This window comes from Callospermophilus lateralis, chromosome 4 (assembly GCF_048772815.1).
Source record: "Callospermophilus lateralis isolate mCalLat2 chromosome 4, mCalLat2.hap1, whole genome shotgun sequence".
NCBI classification, from domain to species: Eukaryota; Metazoa; Chordata; class Mammalia; order Rodentia; family Sciuridae; genus Callospermophilus; species Callospermophilus lateralis.
In genome coordinates, this window is record NC_135308.1 from 161,062,567 (window position 1) to 161,083,297 (window position 20,731).

General features: G+C 43.4%; 1 protein-coding gene across 4 annotated transcripts in view; it reads right to left on the bottom strand.

Annotated features, from left to right (window-relative positions):
* Tcf20 (transcription factor 20) overlaps positions 1-20,731 on the bottom strand; it is a 158,390-nt gene that overhangs the window by 48,181 nt on the left and 89,478 nt on the right. For all 4 annotated transcript variants that reach the window (XM_076855301.1, XM_076855303.1, XM_076855302.1 and 1 more), the window contains exon 2: positions 3,867-9,635. In XM_076855301.1, the coding sequence (XP_076711416.1) occupies positions 3,867-9,599 (5,733 nt within the window). In that variant the 5' untranslated portion in view covers positions 9,600-9,635. The remainder of the gene's footprint in view (positions 1-3,866; positions 9,636-20,731) is intronic.

The following is a 20,731-nucleotide window of genomic DNA, read 5'->3' on the forward strand; positions in this document are numbered from 1 at the left end:
GAGGGATCAATGGAAGAGAAAGGAAATAAGCTTAAAGCTGCAGCATGAGATTTACAACTGGTGAAGTGTTAGTGAAATTACACAAGAGCCCAGAATCTATGTCCAGAGCCTCTATTCTATAGGATCATGTAGTTAAAAATTACTTTTTTTCTTGGGGATAGGGGTATGGGGGAGAGTACTGGGGCATTGAGCATAAGTGTTCTACCACTGAGCTACACCCCAGCCCTTTTTATTTTTTACTGTAAAATAGTCTTACTAAGTTGCCCAGACTGGCCTTGAACATGTGATCCTCCTACCTTAGCCTCCCAAACAGCTGGCATTACAGGTTCACATCACCACAGCCAACTAAAATGACCTGTATTTTTATGGTTTGCTTTAAATGAAACCTCCCAACATTTTGTCCCTTGGAGAGCATAGTTAATTTGAAGCACTTCTGAAACAGTTGAGACTGAAACTGATGTTTTAAAAAGCAAAATATACTTTCAGTGTTTGCTACCTAGAGTATTCTGTCATTTGAACCATCTGGTCACTGAAAGCTAGGGATGAGGGTTAGAAAGAGACCAATTGATCATATTTGGTACATTTGTTCCAATTATAACATTCCATATTTTATTTGGGGATCAAATCTGACAAGCAGTAGACTAAATAATCTCTTTTTAAAGAAATGGATTCCTGATTGGGTATCTTAAGAGGCAGGCTAGCTTTTCACCATGCTTTCAAAGAAGAAACTGAGGCTTAGGGTGGCTGCGTCATTATGGGGCATCTTTTACTTCCTACAAACTAAGTGTGACTAAAGATACTAATGCTAGGGATTTGTTGGGATACTATTTAGCTTGATTACTTGTCACCAATTATTGCTAGAGAATGCTCAAGTTCACACACACACACACACACACACACACACACACACAAAATGCACCAAGAAATGTTAACAATATTAAATGTTGAAATAAAACACTTGCAGATGGTCACATACCTCCCTCAAACATCAAAATAAACAAACCCACCGAATACCAGAAAAAAATTGACCAGTAGGTCATCAACTTGGGCATGATGATTAATGAATTACTGAGTGCTCAAATTTGACTTTTTAAAAAATTCTGTACCTTAGGTTCTTAAATTCTTATATCTTTTTATGATCTCACATTTTAAAATGTTTTTGGGTCTAAACTTACTAAAGGAGGTAAATATATTTCAAACTTGATGTTTCAGAGTGATGTTGATAATGGAAAGAACAAAGAGAAAAAAGTGCATGAGGGAGCCCAAGAGGGAAAGGCAAGCTCCCTTGTGACTGAATTAGAAGGCTCCCATTTCAAACGTATATATTACATATTCCTCATTAAATAATTTTTTTGTGTGGTGCTGGGGATCAAACCAGGGCCCCACACATACTAAACTGGCATTCTACCACTGTACATTTTTTACTTTCCTAGTATTTCTTTTATATTACAATGCAAGGATAAAATCCAGTGTATGGATAAGGGAGAGGCTACTATGAGGTGTCCAAGACGACTAGGATCCTGCCTGATAAAATTCTTAACTAAAACTGAAATTCAATATATATGTCAACTAATAAAAATACAATAGTCTAAAAATGGGGCGGGGGGGGCAAACTTGCAAGACTTTTGAAAAAGGAGAGAAGAGGTATTCAAGTTCTGGAAGTTGGAAACAGGATAGATGAGAAAAAGTGATACGGTGACCTGAAAGGGAGCAAACAATAATATGCAATGAAGTCATCACTAGAATGCTGGCCTCCGTATGGCACAGACTAGGGAAGCTCAGGTCCTCAGTAAGGGGGTGAGGTGGGGCTGGAAAAGGAGCATTTTCTCAGTTTTTAAGAGGAATTAGCTTCCTACCTCGATCTGACTTAACAGAGAGGAAGAGGGCACACTGAAGACAAGGGGGGGCGCCAATATCTGCACACTGAAGGCCAAAATCACCCCCATCCAACTCACCCACCCCTCCACCTGGCTCTTTTAAAGAAATGGATTCCTGATTGGGCATCTTAAGAGGCAGGCTGGCTTTTCACCATGCTTTCAAAGAAGAAACTGAGACTTAGGGTGGCTGTGTCATTATGGGGCATCTTTTACTTCCTACAGGCAGCCAGCTGGTGCCTCTGCGTAGAATATTTCAAGATTCCTCTCAGGGAAAACTGACCTCGGAGAGAAGACCGACAGATACTGACTAAGCTACCTTCTACAGATCGGACCACAGGCCAAAAAGCCTTGCACATTCTGAAACCCAGAACTTCAGATGATTTCTTTTTAGTATCTCTTTCTCTTCTAAAACTACAAATACATGGCCAAGGGTAACAGGCATGTGAAGAACCTCCAACAAGAAAGAGGAAATAGAAAACAAAAATATTTAGAGAAAAGTCTTTAAAAAGCAACCTGCAATGTGCTCATAAAGTTAGTACCACCATAAACCAAGCTGATAATGTTTTCAAAATCAGTATGTTCAGAGTAAAAAGGCTCTTTAAAGTATCAGAAACAAAACTAAGTACATGAACTGAAGAAAGCATGGAGAAATTAAAACAAGACAACAAAGAAATGGAATACAACAAATACAACACAGAGAAGCAGCCCAGAGGAGCAATCCAGGAAGGACAGGCAATTCCTTATCAACAGGAATTATGGGAAGAGAACAGAGAAACCAGAGGAAGGAAATCATGAAAGAAGAAATAACAAAGGACATATTTTCCTGAACTGAAATATGTGACTGACTGTACAGGTGGAACAGTCTCACAGAGCCAGCATAATGAATGAAAGGAGACCTACTCCTATTTGAGATCTGAGAACCTGAAGGAAGAAAGGAGATCTTCCAACCTTCCAGAAGAGAACAATGTGAAGGGTCCTGTCTTCTCAACTGCAACACTGGAAGCCAGAGGGCAAGTCACAAGCAATGAATTCAAGAGGAAAATCACTTCAAATCCAGAATTTCATACCCAGCCAATTCTCAATTAAGCATGAGGGTGGAATAAAAAAATGTCCATAAAGACAAGATGGCCACATACACCGCAGAACCTCTCAGGAAACTACTAAAGGATGATGTACTCCCTTTAAGGGAAGGCCCATTTTTAAGGAAGAGGCAGACATGGCACAGGAGACAGAAAACAAAGCAGAATACGGAAATGAAGGCGATGAGCCACCCCAGGATAAGGGTTAGAAAACAGGACTAAAGAGTAAATATCCTGACTGGAAAATGTGGATTAGAAAGATGTGGTTCAAGAAAATACAAAGCAAATGAAAACAGGAATTAAATCTAGAGCAATAAAACATTTCAGAAGAAATATATTCAGGGCTGGGGATGTGGCTCAAGCGGTAGCACGCTTGCCTGGCATGTGTGCAGCCCGGATTCGATCTCAGCACCACATACAAAGATGTTGTGTCCGCCGAAAACTAAAAAAAATATAAATATTAAAAAATTCTCTTTCTCTCTCACTCTCTCTTTAAAAAAAAATAAATATAGTATACTTTGTAATACAAACATCAAAAATGAAAATTTAAATGAAAAAAAAATCAATCAAGAACATAGACAGCAGTAAAAGTTATTATTAAAAAACAAGAAACTAGCAGAGGCAACACCTTCTGAAACCTGCACTGTTGAAACTGGATGTCTACTGGAAGCAGGAGTCAGGGCTGAAGGTAGAGCAGGGTCACTTCACAGCCAACGGCATGACTTTATGGACATGTGTTACTGATGAAAATAAAAGTTAAAACAAATCTTAAAAAATACTCACTCCACTGTCTGCCCATCATTTGGGGCTTAGGAGTCTGTGATATGTAAGAATAAAGACTAAGATTGAAGAAATGGAACCTGAGTGAAGTCATAAAAGCCCAAGCTGGTAAGGAATTTCTCCTACTCACCATCTCTCTGGCTATTTCCAGCGCTTCCTGCAGGCCGTAGAGCCTGCCACAGACCAGGTAGATTCCATTGGCCCAGAGAATACAACCCTCATGGACCCAAAATTCATTGCTGTCAAGAGGTAGTTCAGGGATTTGTAACTCCAGCTCGGGGCCACCTTCTGAAGTGGTGGGCACAGAGGGCTTTGTGTCCAAAACAGTCTTTTCACTGCTGCCCTCAGTGGCTGCTTTTTTACAAGGGAGCCCCCTGGACAGGGACCGAGGGCCTCCACCACAGTCTTCTGAGCGGTGGCGCCGCTTGAACCTGGGGTGTGCAGCCAGGCTCCTCTGCTCCTTCTGCTGCTGCTGCTCCTCCTCCTCCTCAGTGTCCGTCTTGGAGCCATTGGAAGCACTTTTGTGCCGTACCTTGACTTTGCTCTGCATTTCCGTGGCCCTCTTGGGAGGTGGATTCTTCGGGAGAGTGGCTGCATAATCTTGGGGATAAAAAGGTCCAAAGAGGTCACCCATGTTCCGGTAACTGGCCCACTTGCCACACAGACAGCAAACCAGGTGCCCCATAACAGAAGACTCTGTCACCACAGGCCCCTGCAGCATAAAGGACGAAGCTGGGAGCACCTTGCTTTCAGTGCTGCTGGGGGGAGGGGTTAGGGACCTCTGACTTTTCCGACCCCTCACCAATTTGGTCTGCTCCTCTTCTTCAGCATTGATGATTGTACAAACGGCTCCAAGTTCACACTTATTTACTACATGAATATAAGGGAAAAAAGACTTGTTCTTAGCATCTGTTTTATCCAGTGGCTGAGTGGCATATTTGAGCTTGATCTCAGGTTCTTGGGGCTCTACGATGGGAACTGCTTGCTTGGTTTTCCGCTTCCTTGGCTGGGCTCCAGGCTTCCTTCTCTCCCTCCTTTGCCTCTGCTTTTTTGGCTTTGGCTCTCCATCTGCAGAACCTTCTGGTATCTGAGGGGGTTGGGGTGGTGGAGGTGGTGGCTGCTGCTGTTTCTTTTGCTTATTCACACTACCTATGGGTCTCCCCTTCTTCTTTCCTGATGGGAAATATCCCTTTGGGGGGAAACTCTCTTGTTTGGGTGAAATTGTCACCGTATCATTCTCTTTCTCTTCTGCCTTGGGGTTTGCCTCTGGGGCCAATATGCCCACTGGAGCTACATTCTTTGAGTCAGGAAAGAGTAAAGGTGCTGCTCCGCCCAGGGAACCATCTGGTCTCCCTTGGTTACTGCCAGGCTTCTGTGAGGTTGCCGCTGTCATGGCACCAGGGGGTTCCTTTCCAGGGGGAACTGTTTCTGGATGTGTTTCTGCCTTTACTTTGTCATCCCCACTGCCATGCCACTCTTCTGAAGACCTCGGAAGAGGCTTTTCAACATTTAACTCCTGATTGGTTGGACCAACTAGGTCGGACACTACCTCACCTTTTCTCTTCTCCATCTCAGCTTCTTGAGCAGCCACAGTACCACCCTCTGGAGGACCACTCTTCAGAGACAATATGTCATCCAGCGTGACTGTGTCTCCTCCTGCCTCTGCACTGTTTGCAGATGCACTCCGCCTAATATTTGGGGACGTGATCTTCTGAACTATAGCTTCCAATTTCAGTCCCCGTCCTTTCCGTGGGGGCAGTATTTTGGTCTTAGCAGGGCTTGTAAGGGTAACAGCAGGACAGTTTCTATTATCTGGGCTTGGGAGGTCCTTGGAGGAATCTCTCTTAGGGATAGACTTGATGTCCTGACTGTGAGAAAGGTGGGCGTAGGAATTGAAGGCTTTATCGGTGCCTTCTTTTGATGGGTGAAGGAGGCGCCCTTTATCATCAGCACTAGTGTTCTTTAGATCTTGTGACTGTCTCTTACTGGGGATGGGAGAGATAAAAGAACGCACACGCCTCCGCATGATTAAGGGGTTTTGAGACGAATGATCCTCCTGACCCGGGAGCCTCAGCATTACATTACTAGGTTTGGATGATTGTGTAGATTCAGCTAGTCCGTGTCCATCGGTCTCATGTGGTGGCCCGTACCTTTTTTGATTAGACATTCCTGGAGGACCACTGCTCTTAGCAGGAGAAGTTTGCCGAGAAAGATCCCAACAAGATTCTTGTTGCAATTTCTGAGAGCCATGCTTCAATTCCATGCCTTTGTTAGGCAGGCCGTCACTAGACATGAGGCAGCGTCCTGCTTCCTGACCGCTGGGGTCATGGTAAGTCCCTACAGGTGGCCCATACATCATACCGTCTTTGTCGTTTTTCAGAGGACTCCGTACTCGGTCAAGAAACTGCTGTTGCCGTGGGCTCTTCCGTGGCCCCTCTTGCCTGTGCTGAGCCGCAGCAATTACTCCCTGAGCAGAACTGCTGCTCCAGTCTTTGTATTCCTCTTGCTGCTGTTGGTACATCTGTCTCTTATAATGGAGCTGGGAATTCAAACCTGCATTAGGGTCCCCATAAGCATGAGCCCGAGTGTTTGTGTGATAAGCAGAGGCCAGGCTTTCTGAGTTGGGAGAAAAGGGAGCATGCAAACTCCTGTTGGCCCTCTCTGAAAAGGTCATGTGTGGGTTCATGTGATGAGGGTCTCCCCCTGGGCCTCTGCTTCTTCCGGGAGACATTTTCAATTTTTCTGCAAAATCATGATACTGAGAAGGGGACCGACCCCTCATAGCCTCCCGACTACCAACTCTGCCAGGGACCCGCCGCATTGGTGTGGGCCTGCTGTCTTGTGGGCCATAGTCTGAAAGGGAATCATGGGCCGCTGCTCCAGGGCTGGCATTGCTGCGGTAAGACTCATGCTTGATGCTAGCGGGATGGCAGTGGTCTCCAGATTTCTTGTTGTTGAAACTAGCTTGGGATTTGGATTGTTCAAAGTCTTCCTCTTTTATCTGCCCACTCTGGGATTTTAGCTTTGTTTCCATGGATACCAACCCACCTGGAAGAATGACTGACTGACTTAAACTTGGGTTGAGACGTTCATTCCTCCCAATTCTGGTGTCAGCACCCATGTGTCCCAGTGAGTGAGCACCCGGATCCCTAACAATCTGTCTTAGTGGAGAAATATCACAGATCACTGACCTCCTTTCAGAGAGGGAGCCCCCAGGCTCATGGGCTGATGATGGAGGTTCTATTTCAAACTTTCTGGGAATTGGATAGTCAGCCAAATTGATCTGTTTCATTTCAGGAGCAGTGCTGCTTGATTTCCTTTCCCAAGGGCCCCAGTGGGGGTTTTCTAACAGGGATCCAATGCTTTTGTTCAGAAGGCCCCTGCTAGCTAATTCATTGGTCTGACTGACTAAGACGTTGGGCCTCGTGGTTCCTTCTAGGCCACCAGCCATCCCCTGATGCTCCTGAGCACTCCTGGAATACCTCCTGTCCGGGTGGTGGTGGTAACCCTGAAGCACCTCCTGCAGGAGGCTTGGGAACTTCTCATTTCTACCCTTTCGTTCCCCATGGCCAGTGAAATCCCCCTTTTCTTGCCCTGTAGCATACTGGGGAAAGCCACTGACATTTCGCGGCACCGCTGACCCAAAGCTGTCTTTGTAACTATAGCGCAGGCTTCCAGGAGACTTGCTAGGCTCAGTTCTGCCTGTGAAACTGGGACCCACTGCAGAGTGCCCACTCTGGCCATTTCCCTCTCCATTGTGGTTGGAGCTATTATCACCATTCTTGTTTCCTTTGTTCCCTCCTCCTGGAGGCTCTGGCTGTGGAAGTGATGTGTGACTGCCTTCCTTTGCCCCACTGTTGCTAGGTGGCCTCTGAGTGGCTGCAGGTTCGTCCTCTTGGGAGCCTTTATCTTGTCCACCAGGCTTTTCTACCCGACCTGTCATGGCTTCCCTGGAGACAATTACTCCAACTGTCTTCTCATTGACTTTTGGGTTCCCCTCAGATGACAGTGATGTGTCCTTGGCTCCTGGTGAGGTGGCCTCTTCTCTAGCTGCAGGACTGGCACTGAGTCTGGGGGGTTCATTCTGAGCACTTTGTGCTGGTGAGGAGCCAGCTTTCTCTGAGGCTCCACCCTTGTAGGTGGTATCGGAACTGGTGCTCTGGCCACTCAGCTGCCTCACTCTCTCACCTTGATCCTCGGAGCTGCTAGAGCAGCCTCCATCCAATGACTCTGCCATAGGGGACTTCAGTTGTTCTTCGGGCTGCGAGGAGCCTTCTGAGTTTGTGCAGCTATCTGCTTTCTTAGATGAGGAGGAGGGCCTCTTGGAGGTCTTCTTCTGAGGTGTCAGGGCATCAGAAAGTAACATGTGTTGGACAGTATTAGGAAGATTAGCCACCTGAGTACTCAGGGCACTCAAACTACTCAACCCGGGATCCGTCAGCCGCTTTTCTGGCACCCCTTCTATCCCAAACCCTTTGAAGCCTGAAGCATGAGAATTAGGACTGGGCATCATAGACGGGGTTGGACTGAGTTGAGGCATTAACTGTAAAATTCGGTTTCTGGAACCCATGGGCACGTTGCCTTGCCCACACTGGAGATTCTCCCCACTCTGCATGAGTGGAGAAGGGGTGGAGCTACAGCTCGGAGACTGGACAACAGAGGCAGCTGGAGAAGGGTTGGAGATGGGGCTGAAGTTCTGGTGGAACTGCATAGGGGACCTCACGGGAACCTCAGGCTGGTTGTACTGCCCCACCTGGCTTTGTAGGGGCAGTTTGGTGGCAGCATTGGTATACTGCATCACATGCTGAGGTGGATGCTGTGGTTGCTGCTGCTGTTGCTGCTGCTGCTGCTGCTGTTGCTGCTGCTGCTGCTGCTGCTGCTGCTGCTGTTGTTGCTGCTGCTGTTGTGGTGGTGGCTGTGGCTGCTGCTGCCCCTGCTGGGCCCCTTGTGGAATCTTTGCCTGTTCAAAATTTTTCATAGATTGAGGCTGATAGTTATAGTTTGATTGTGTTCCATAAGCCTGTGCATTAGAACCTACGTTGTGCCCTTCATACTGAGATCCAGCATTCACACTGTAGCTGCCATCATAGCTCTGTCCAGACTGGCTGAAACGCTGTGGTGAAGGGAAGGAGGAGGAGGAGGAGGAGGAAGCAGAAGACTGGTAATGTTGCCCAAACTGACCTACTCTTAACTGGTATCCAGCAGCAGAGGATGGTAGAGTTGAGGGCCGCTGCATTGGCTGTAGGTGGGATGAGCTGGAGGCTGGTTGGCCAGTGGCCTGTGGCAGCGGTTGATGGGATTGGTAAAGCTGTTGTCTCAGCTGCTGTACTTGCTGCTGCTGCTGCTGGCTGGAAGCCTGCTGTTGGTACTGAGCACTCCCAGGAGAAAAAGGCCCTGTGTAATCCTGCTGATAATGAGACACACTACCAAGGGCAGAGTGCTGTGCTTGAAATTGGCCCACATGACCTTCACTCCCATACTGATTGCCAAAGCTGCTCCCCTGGGGGGGTCCATAGCTCTGCACTGGCCCAGAAGGCCTTCGCTGAGGAGGCTGTGGGGTTCCTGTCGCCACGGGATCTTTGTTGCCTGCCATGTAGTAAAAATCTCCAGCCTCTTTCCTGAAGCCCTGGTAGCCTTGATGGCCAGAGGTCTCACTAGCCATTGCTGCAGCAGCTGCTGTTCCTCGTCGTCCCCCACCACTGCTGCCTCCACTGCCACCACTGCCACCACCGGCACCCCCAAAATTCTGGAACATCTGGGCCTGACGAGGGCTGAATTCTTCTATCCGGGATGAGCCGTGTACCTCCTGTGGGTAGCTCTGCTGGTTTCCGTGGTAACTGCTTTGCTCCCGGAAGGACTGCATACTGTTCAGCAGCACAGCAGCAGGCCAACAGCCCTCCTAGAAATGAAAAGAAAGCAAACCATGAGACCATGGATCTCCTCAACACCAGCAAACCCACCTGAGACAACGTGGATGCCCAAACAGAGCTGGATAGTTTGAATTGCATCTCATTTTTTCTTATCCTATCCATTTCTGATAATGCACACAAGCAGGGGAATGGTCTAAAGAATGAAACAGGAGTTTGGGTAGAATGAAAAAACACTGTATATACAAAGTCAATGTAGTTTTTAAAGAATTTCATTATTAGACAAATGAGCACTCAAAAGCCTACTGGATTAAACAGGGGGCTATGTTATTACTGTCAATGAAAAATAATGTTTAAATGAGTCTCCCAGAGGTGGGGGGAGAGCCCTACTGTGGTGGGGGAGGGGTGAGAAAAAACACTTTCATTTCTTTGCTTTACTGTATTAGATTGACCACTGTGGGTCTCAAATAACGACAGGCAGTCACTCCACAGTCTGCTTATCCCCATCCCTGCCTGAGAACTGGTCTGAGAAGACAGTTCTTCATATCCAAATGCACATTGCTGGAGACTCACTGTAACTACCAACTGCCTGTGATATCCCCAGGACACTCAATCCTCATCACTGTATGGATTCCCTACCAACTTCTTCTTGACACATAATTTTGTCCAAAGTACCCCTTCTCAACCACCACCTCAGCTCCCAGGTACAAAGGGCTGGCTTAAGCCAGACAGGAGCAGTGACTATTCTTTCAGACTCCTAGAAGTGTGCAAGAAGTTACAGCACATTTTAATTCCCACCTGGCTTTTCATTTGCCAATCTAGTAATCACAAACTTGTAGCTAGCCACTTCTATGAAAGAAACAACTGGAACATTCACTTAGCAGGATGGCAAACAACGAGAAGAAAATATAGCTAGGACTCATGCACTTCCCAGTCATCTGATTGGGCCACCATGTGGCATTACTTTTGCTAATGCATCATCCTTTTAAATAATCAAGAGCTGATTTTATTTTTCCTTTTGCCTGAGCTTACCTCCTTCTTGGTCAGAGATGAATAAGACAAGGTCAAACTACTCCAAAAATTGTTTAAAAAGCACCTATGAAACATCCTAACAGACAGCTTTCTTACAATGATTCATGAAGCTAGTTTTTTAGTCCCTCTTAGGAGGACCTGAATGGAGTTGCCCACAGAAGAGGCAGTGATACTTTTTAAAGGTAAGTCAGATTCACCAACTCTTTGATCCTGGACTGGGCCACCCACACTTCTGCATAGCAACTCTGGTCTGCCTGCCATGCTCTTTCCCCAAGCCACATGGCTTGTCTCTTTCATCTCCTTCAGGTCTCTAGGCAAGTGTCGCCTGACTGCTACTGCTTTCCCTGGCCAACCTATTAAAAACAGCTAACACTACACCCTCACCCTGGCTCTTAACCCAACCCTACCCCTGTACTTATTCCCATCAAATGCATATATGCAACTTATTTGCTATCTCTCTGATTAGCATGTAAACTCCTAAAGAGCAAAGACTGCTTGATCCTTGTTACAATCTTCATGCCATTAACAATAAGTAGCATGTGGCAGGCATTCTGCAAGAATGATTAAATAGTATTAAGAACTAGGCCTTGGAGAACTAGACTAGAAGTCACATTCAGAGATGGTGCTGTGGGGGTAAGAAAATTGCAGGAAGAGAAAACAGAACATGCTCAATCTAAATGCAGAGCTGGAGGATACTGAAGACTTGCCTGTCAAGTCCTATAGATCCAGTTCTAAGGGAAAACCCAATTTAGCTTGGATACATGTGAGAAGTGTGGGGAAAGACTTCAGAAAGTAAACATGGATCATAATGAAAGATGATCAGTGACTCCAACCTCTGAAAGCCTGACACACTTCTTCCTGAAATAGCTTACATCTAAAGTATTAAGTCTGATAATATAGTCACATGACACAAAGCCATCTTTAAACATTCACATATCCGCCCCCCCAAAAAAAATCTAAAGAAAACTGTTTCTCATACTCATCAAGGCCTCTGGGATGGACTGCTGTTTCTCTGTTCCAACAAATCTGCTAGACAGGTATTCTACTGGTATAGCTACTTCAGCATTCATTATAATGTCTGATACTGTTCCGACGCTAACGTGACCTAACTCATTTAAATTTCACAACACTAATATCCTGATTTTACAGAAGAGAAAACTAAGGCATGGAGTTCACAAAGCTCCAAAAACAGCAGGGCTGACAGCCAGTTCTTAATGCTACCCTACCCAGAGGGTCTTCCACATAGAAAGTAACAGATACTACTGTCCTGTCAGGGTCAGCCTGTGCATGCATTCTCCCAAGGACCTCCAGGCCTGCCCCATCTGGTTCTCCACCTCCTCTGTCACTTCTAGGGCTGTCATGAACAAGTTCACCCACATGCATATTTCTCCTCCTTGCAGGATTCTTCTACTCTAGTTCTTAGCACGAGTGATCTTCTAGGTGATAAAAGAAGGCTGAATGGGGGCTAAAACTTAACAAAAACACTAAATCTGGGCAGTTGAAGGAAAGAAATGTTGCCTTGAGAGATAATCTCTAAATACAAGTTAAACAATTCTTCTGCAAATAAAATCAGATTTCTGAAGTTTTGAATGTATAAACAAAGGTGCCATTTGCTCAGTATTTTTCTAAATAGTGTGAGAAACAAAGTGTGATGGTCCATTTTCAGAATATAGTATTTAGCCTTAATTGGGATGTAAGATCTAATCATGGCCATTTTGAACTTTCCAATCTGTATCCAATCGGAGCCACATTAACTATACCTTTCCCTTTACCCTCCCCAGTTTAAAATTAGCTTATCACACAGATCTTAACCCTGAGCTGCTCCTATCAGACCAAGGAGACAGTGCTATGTTAGGGATAAAAACAATAACTGCCCACCCAAGTATGCCTGCTTAGACTGTTTGGAGCACACACCTTGACAGAAGGAAAGTCTGCCTTGCTGAGCTACTTCTGAACTGTTCTGAGTGTTTGATTCCTTGTTAGCCCAGTTATCTCTAACAATAGGAACCAACACAAGTTAAAGGCCACTTTAGATTAAACATCAGCCTCAGGCTATCTGGTTACTGAGAATTCTTTCTACAGATGGGGAAAACAGATGTGGGGATAATTTCTCCTTGGACCTATTCTAGGCCCTTCCCTGTAAATTCCCTATCCTGTATGATGTCCTTCTCCCTATTGTTAGTTTGTTGACCAAAGGAAAAATAAATTGATAGCAAATACTTCCTGAAGGGTTCCAGTGACACTAAATATTCTTTTCATTCATTCATTCATTCATTCATTTTTTAGTTGTAGTTGGACACAATACCTTTATTTTATTTATGTGATGCTGAGGAGCGAACCCAGGGCCTCGCACATGCTAGGCAAGTGCTCTACCGCTGAGCTACAATCCCAGCCCTGACACTAAATATTCTTAACATACATGAAGTATGAGTACCAAAAGGTGGTTGCAAGTTAGTTAGTTTATTTATTTATTTGCAATTCCAAGTACAGCAATTATGGAAACCAAATATATCAGCAATAGGAAAGGTAAACTTGGGAGTATTTGTAACTTTACCATTAGCATAAGAGATCACCTCAATACTATCCCACCCTTAGGAAGAAAAAAAAAAGCATCAGTGTAATTTTACATTTTTTAAAATTTATTTTACATTTATGTCGTGTTGAGGATTGAACCCAGCACCTCGTGCATTGATAGGTAAGCACTCTACCACTGAGCCACAATCCCAGCCACAATCCCAGTTTTAAAGCACTGATTAATAATGATAAATGCCTGAATTCCCTTGTTTGAATATAAATAGTGGTAAAGAAAATTTGCAACCTCAAAGGAAGTCAATCATCTTATAGGGAACTTTCACACATACTTAAAAAAGTGGTTTACCAGTGTTCTTCCTGTACTATCCCTATCCTAATTTTCTGACATATTCTGAACTTTCTGCACAGACTGTGAAGATGTACTGATGTCTAAAACATGCCTGTACATTCCCACCAACCCAGCTGTGGCCATAATCTCCATCCTGGTGGAAGGCCAACAATCTTGCCATCTTATAGAAAACCAACATTAACCTCTATATATTCTGCCTTCAAAGGGTCAATACCATCCCACTCCCCAAAATCATCCAAACTGTCTTCAAGAGAGTTCCTCTAAGTACCCATGTTCTCTTTGTCCTCCTTTGTTGGGAATTTAACCACTGACATCCTGTTGATTCCCCTTCCTTTCTTTGAGAAATGCTCCCATTCTCAAGTTATCAACAACCTATATGCTTCTGGTTATGGCCTCTGTGCAGAGGACATTCTCTGTCTGCCCCGCCCCCCCCAAGGCTCAATCCTCACTCACCTCCCTCCTAATTTTATGCCCTGTGGGGGGCACCCTAGGGGTTACCAACAAGCTCTGCCACCAGCTGGCTTCTCACCCAGTTTGTAGACAGTGAGACAGAAGTGTTTATTTTCTGGGCTCCTACCCTGGAGTTACCTGGACCGGTGAAGATTTCCAATTGCCACAGCTCTGTCAGCTATCTGGCAACACGAAATACTTCTTCCTCTTGCCTTTAGCCTAAAAAGTGGTAACAACTCCTGTGAACACCAGGCCAGAAGACTCAGCTCTTCCCTATTCTTTCCCCAAATCCTGCTCAGCAGGTCCCTTTATTATAAAAATCTGCACCATCAACTCAGCATCACAATTTCCCCCTTCCATGTTCTCCTATGCACATCAGAAGTTGGGCTCTCTTTCCTTCATGGCTTTGGGTTAGACTTTGCAAAGAGAAGCATGAGATTTGGAAGATGAAAAGGAGTGGTGGATATACCCTGGAGGCAAGCAACAGCAGACCTGAACTATGTCATAGAAGCTGCCCCAGGAGCTCATGAGAACACCCACTGTGGCCCTTGAGTCAGATCAGCAGGACAAGCTTATCTGAACTCCCCAACCCCAGTTCTTCCAAGGCTGGGTCAACCCTTAATTTCTGCATTAAATTAATGGGAAGCTTCTCTTTTCCTGAATGAACTCTCAATGATACAATTAAATGCTCCTCAAGTTACCAGTGTGAATGTGCCATCTGTTTTCCACTGAGACCCTGACTGATAAAGTTCTCTCATTCCTAGGATTTCAGAGCACACTATTTTATGTCTTGAGGAGTAAGAGACTTCTATTTCATGCAACACGGCATACAACAGGGACTAGAAATCCTCCTTCAACAAAATATCTAGAAATGTCAAACAAAAGCACACAGCCATGCTGCAAAAAAAAACGCCCAAGGCTCAAAACTGGAAGGGATACTAAAAACAATAGCTAGCAGGAGGTAGACTCTGAACCAGAGATAGAGTGGGTGTCATTGGCCACATTGGTCTGCAGGACTCATTAACCATACAGAAAGGGGTCCATGCCCCATGTTTTTTATTGGTGCATTACAGTAGTCATACTTATGAGAATTGTTGTTACATATTTGTATATGTACACAATACACAATATAACAATATAATTTGGCCAGTATCTCTCCAGAAAGGGTTTTAATGTCCAGAAAGACAGAAAGTAAGGGGGAGAAACCTCTTTAGTTGGAAATGGGGAGACTAATCAGTCACTTCTACAGGAAATTACTCTGGACAGTACTACTTGTAGCAGGAATAATTTTCTATAAAAATGGCAAGGTGTATTTATTCTTAGGCAGTCACCAGTTCATTTTTAGTGACAAAGATAATGCTGTTCTTTCCTCAACCACCTCAGCTTTCTATCCTAAAGGAAAACCACAATCCTCCAGAGCCAGAAGCTCTTGTACAATAAGCCCAAGCTCATCTCTTACCTTGACTCTTCATACTGAAGATGCTGCCTAGTCACAACACTCCTTTCCCATATCTGTCCTCTTCCTCTCCACTCCTGTCATGGCAATTTTCACCCTTCTGGCCTGGAAAAAATGCCTTCCAAAGTTCTCTGTCCCAGCACAAGGCAGCCAGAAGAGAAAAGAAGAGCTGCACTGCCTCTGCACAGGCCTTGTCATCCTCTGTCCTCTTCCTGCTTCTGCTCCTCACCATCCTCTCCAGCAAGCCTTTCTGGCTCCTCTGTGCTCCTCTCACCTTGGGACCTTCTCTGAATCATCCCTAGGCCCATAAATTCCTTCCAGGTCACATGACTCTCAAAATCCTAACAGATGCTGCAAAGTGATCTCAATAATCTTCCTTAAAGCAAAGAATTGCTGCCTTTACCTCACTTAGTGAAAACAAACTTAGTAAAGTGCCTTTACCTTTAACTAGTACCTAAGGCATGTGCTACTTGTATAATAATTACTACTTACTAAGCAACTTGTACATGTCAGGCTATCTGATTTTACATTTTTTAAAATGTTTTTTAGTTGTAGATGGACACAATATTATTATTTTATTTTTATGTGGTGCTGAGAATCACACCCAATGCCTCACACATGCTAGTCAAGCACTCTGCCACTGAGCCATAATCCCAGGCTCCTGATTTTACATATCAGTTAATTGATTAGAGAGTGGAGGTAAAAACCCAGGATACATTATGTCATTTTCCAAAAGTTACTCTTTTAGGATAAGTTGGAACTGATACTCTTTTACTCAAATTCTTTTGATTCTAAGTCCATGATCCTTTCTTTCACTGCACCACAAACTGGGCAAGGAACATTCAAATCCATGCTTTTGAAAACTGTGACAAACACCTGGGTCAGAATGTAATAATTGGCCATCATGTTTCTGCATGCCTAGCACACCATACACTCTACCACGTGCTTTACATAAATGTTAATGTACTTAACCCTCACCTGGACCTAAGATGTGCTAGCACTCCCTTTGTAATCTGAGGCTCAAAGAAGTTAATAAAATGAAACATCCATAGTAAATAGAACTGCCTTCCCCAGAATCCCAGACTGAGAGAAGCCTTCCTTGAACCAGCAGCAGGATGGTACTACTACTCTCACAGACTGGGAAGAGATTCTAGAAAAATTCTAGAAAGGAATCTTGAAATTTGCTGAAACTGAGTTTACCTGCTTGTACCAAATATATCTGTATCATTTGTTTCATGTGCATGTATACTGAGAATATCAGAAACAAATCTGCCCAGTGACTTGATTTTTCATATTCTAAGTCCAGTCTGCACATGGGCAGAGCCTAGCTTTTCCTCAGTGACTGATAGCTATCTCAGTACAACTGGCCTTCAGAATAAAAAGATGTGCTAATGGTGCTAGCTGCGTCCTAGTTTGGAAGTCCAGAAAGGAGCCTGAAAGCAGGTAACGAATGAACTCAATCAGAACTCACATACCTGTTCTTTTCTAGGGGGTAAGAAATCTACCAGAAGCTGGCAGATATAAGAAGCTTACTCTTTGGGTGTAAAAAAAAAAAATTGAATCAACCACATAAGCAGTTAAAAAAAAAAAAAAAAAAAAAGAAGTCCACCTTCTACCATGATTAAATACATGCAGGTGAAAAAAGGGAAAGCACAAATTTAATTATTAAATTTGTAAAGCTGGGCTGGGGTTGTGGCTCAGTGGCAGAGCTCTTGCCTCACATGTGTGAAGCACTGGGTTCAATTCTCAGCACCACAAGTAAATAAATGAATAAAATAAAGGTCCGTCAACAACTTAAACATGTTGTTTAAAAATCTGTAAAACTATTCAAGATTTTATCCTACTGGTGAGGTAAGGATGAGCTTTTTTTTTTTTTTTTTTTTTTTAAAAAAAAGCAGGCTTGGGACTGTAGCTCAGTAGTGGAGCACTTGCTTACTAGCATATGTGAGGCACTGAGTTCGATCCTCAGTATCACATACAAATAAATAAATAAATAAAAAGGTTCATCCACAACTAAAAAATTAACAAAAGAAACAAAAATCATTACAACTCTTTGTAGAAACAAATTGATAATAAAATCTCAAAACAACCCAAGAAAACCCAAATACCAGATAACTCCAGTGATATCTGTAAGGAGGAAAAAAAAAAAAAACTGGCAACAATCTCTATCACTTGATTAAGCAAACTATGGTATATCCTCTCTTAAAGAAATGAAGCATAATTATTACAAAATGATTGGGGCTACAGTTGTGGCTTGTGCAGCATGTGTGAGGCATTGAGTTCAATCTTCAGCACCATATAAAAATATATAAAGGTATAAAAATATAATAACATGGGGCTGGGGCCGTGGCTCAGCAGTATAACACTCACCTAGCACGTGCGAGGCCTTGGGTTCGATCCTCAGCACCACATAAAAATAAATAAAATAAAGGTATTGGGTCCATCCACAACTAAATATATATATATATATATACACACACGCACACACACACACACACACACACACACACACATATAAAATAACATTATAAAGTCCTACAAAGATTCTAGCACCATGGAAATGCTTATCAGATGAAGAAGAGCAGCACATGAACTCACACCTTTGCAATGATTACACTATCTAAAAATTAGGCATTCACTTAGACCCAGACCAAAAGGAATGTCATGGAAAAATGAAAATCTTTTAACTATCCATAGTTGGAGGTCTGTGGGTGTATTTCTCTTATTTCTATTTTAAGTGATTTTTCTACACAAACATTTGTGTAGAAAAATCACTTAAAATTTCACTAATCTCATTTAAAAATTATACCCCTTACACTACCTCAATAGCATCTCTGCTCTACCTGTTCCTACTGGCAGCAAAGCACTTCTATGTCCAAGGGGAAGAAAAGGAGACACAGGAGATTCCACGAACCCATAGGCCAGAAGGAGAGGAAAGAACCTGCCAGGCAGAACCACACTCTAGGAACCCAGAGCTAACACTGAGTACACCCTTAGATACTGGTACCCAAGTGGGTGTGCTCACAGAATCACTGGCTCCAAGCTATTTTTCAGAAATCAGGCCTAAAAACAGCTAAATTCCACCCCATAATGGGCAGGCCTATTTTTAGACATAATCTCAAACAACCAAGAGGTTGAAGCATCCCATCAACTGCAAGCTTCTGTGACTCTACAGGGAAATGGCACAAATCTGCTCCTAGACAGGCAGAGAGGCTGGGCCCCATCCTGGCCCCATCCCACTCAAGGGCTACTGTCTTACACTCAGGGGCATCCCAAGATTACTTCCTATGACTACATCTGTGCAGTGCGAGGCAGCCCACAGTTCCCAGGGGGCAGGAGAAAGGTAAGGCCAGTGGCATCACAGGTGCTAGCTGGGATCCCTAGGGAAATTTTTTAATTGTTGTGCCTCAAGGTTTTTGAAATAACACTGAATTTTCTTTCTCATTTAAAGGTTACATGAGTACACAATTTTAAATCTTTGCAGACAATAAATAAGGCTCCCCCTTATAGGCAAAAAGTATCTTTAAAAATTTTTTTCTTTCATATTTTTTTAGTTACCAATAGACCTTTATTTTATTTATTTACATGTGGTGCTGACAATCGAATCCAGGGCCTCACACATGGGAGGCAAGTGCTGTATCACTGAGCCACAACCCGGCCCCAAAAAGTGTATTTCATTTTATAATTCATTTAAATATAATTGAGTTAAAATTTGATACCAAAGACTAATCCAAAATAGAAGTAGGAAAAAGGTATATGATAAAAATTATAAACTTTATTGAAGAGCCCACAGAAGAATTCAAAATGAGACAAACTAGAAGAACACAGTGTATCTAGACAAAATGGGCCATTATCATAAAGAAGTTTTCACAGATTAGTTTGTAAAACTCTATGATTTCCAATCAGAATAAAGAAGTATTAGCACCTGGTATGGGGGCACACACCTTTAATCCTAGCAACTTGAGAGGTTAAGGCAGGAAGATTGAAAATTTGGAGCCAATCTGGGCAACTTAGTGAGACCTTGTCTCATGAAAATAAAATTAGGAAAAAAAAAAAAAAAAAGGCTAGGGATGTAGCTCAGTGTTAGAGCATTTGCCTACATATACTTAACATATATGAGGGAAAAAAAACTGAAATGCACAGCAAAGTTCAAGGTACTCATATAACCTCTAAAACAAGCTTGCCCAATTCAGTGTTGTGTACCACTTGCTACGATATCTACACATACCCAATGTCACTAGTGTTTCCTGATCAAGACATAAAGTCCCATTACCCCTAAATATTCCAGTGAAGATTTCTAAAAACCAGGACACCCTCCTACAAAACCAGCATGCAAGTCTCCATATCAGGAAATCAATGCTGACATTATACTACCATCTAACCCACAGGCCCCACCTGCATTCTGTCAATGGCCCCAACAAGGTCTTTTCTTCCTTTCTGGTCCACGATCCCATCCAGTTACATGTCTATAAGTGCCTGTTAATTTGCAGTAATTCCTATATTCTCCTGACTTCCATGTCCCTGCCAGAGCACAGTCCTTTCATTCTATACGATGAATCCTGGCCTGAGACTAATCTGCATTTCCTCAAGACAGACTCAGGTCATACCATACTTTACTGGAAGCAATACCACACTGAGGAGGGAACTGATAGCATCCTATCCGCCAGGGGTATTGTTAATCATATTTAATCAGTAAACATATTTAATATGTCTAACAGGTTTCTCCACTGCAATGCTATCATATTCCTCTTCATAACAACCATTTTGTTGGAGAAATTCTAAGATTTAGCCAATATCTTGTTCTTTGTAAAATATCCACCACAATCAGCACCCATTGTTGTCGCCCAAAGGAATCCATCATTTTTATGATGGTTGCCAAAGAGTGATGCTCTTTATCTGTTATTCCTTCTACATTTATTAACAGGTAGAGCTTGCTTCCTCATCTGACACTCAAATTGTTTCAGATTTGCCCAGTGGTGAAACCTCTTTGAACCAGCTTTGGTGTCATTTTGACATGTTTCATTCTTTGAACAACTCTCCTACTTTCTGGCAAATGATGCTTCAGATTCATCTGGACCTTCCCTTCCCCAACCCTGGGACCAGCCACTTCTTCAAGAACATTTGGTTCCTTTAGAGGAACATAGTATTTAGAAACCAAGATCTAGATGTCACTGCTTCTAACAGAAAATATTATGCATAAACATAAACATTCCCTCCTACAACTACATGTAAGTAACTATATTACATACATTATATGTATATATGCATGTAAATATATGTACATATATATGTATATATGTGTGTATGTA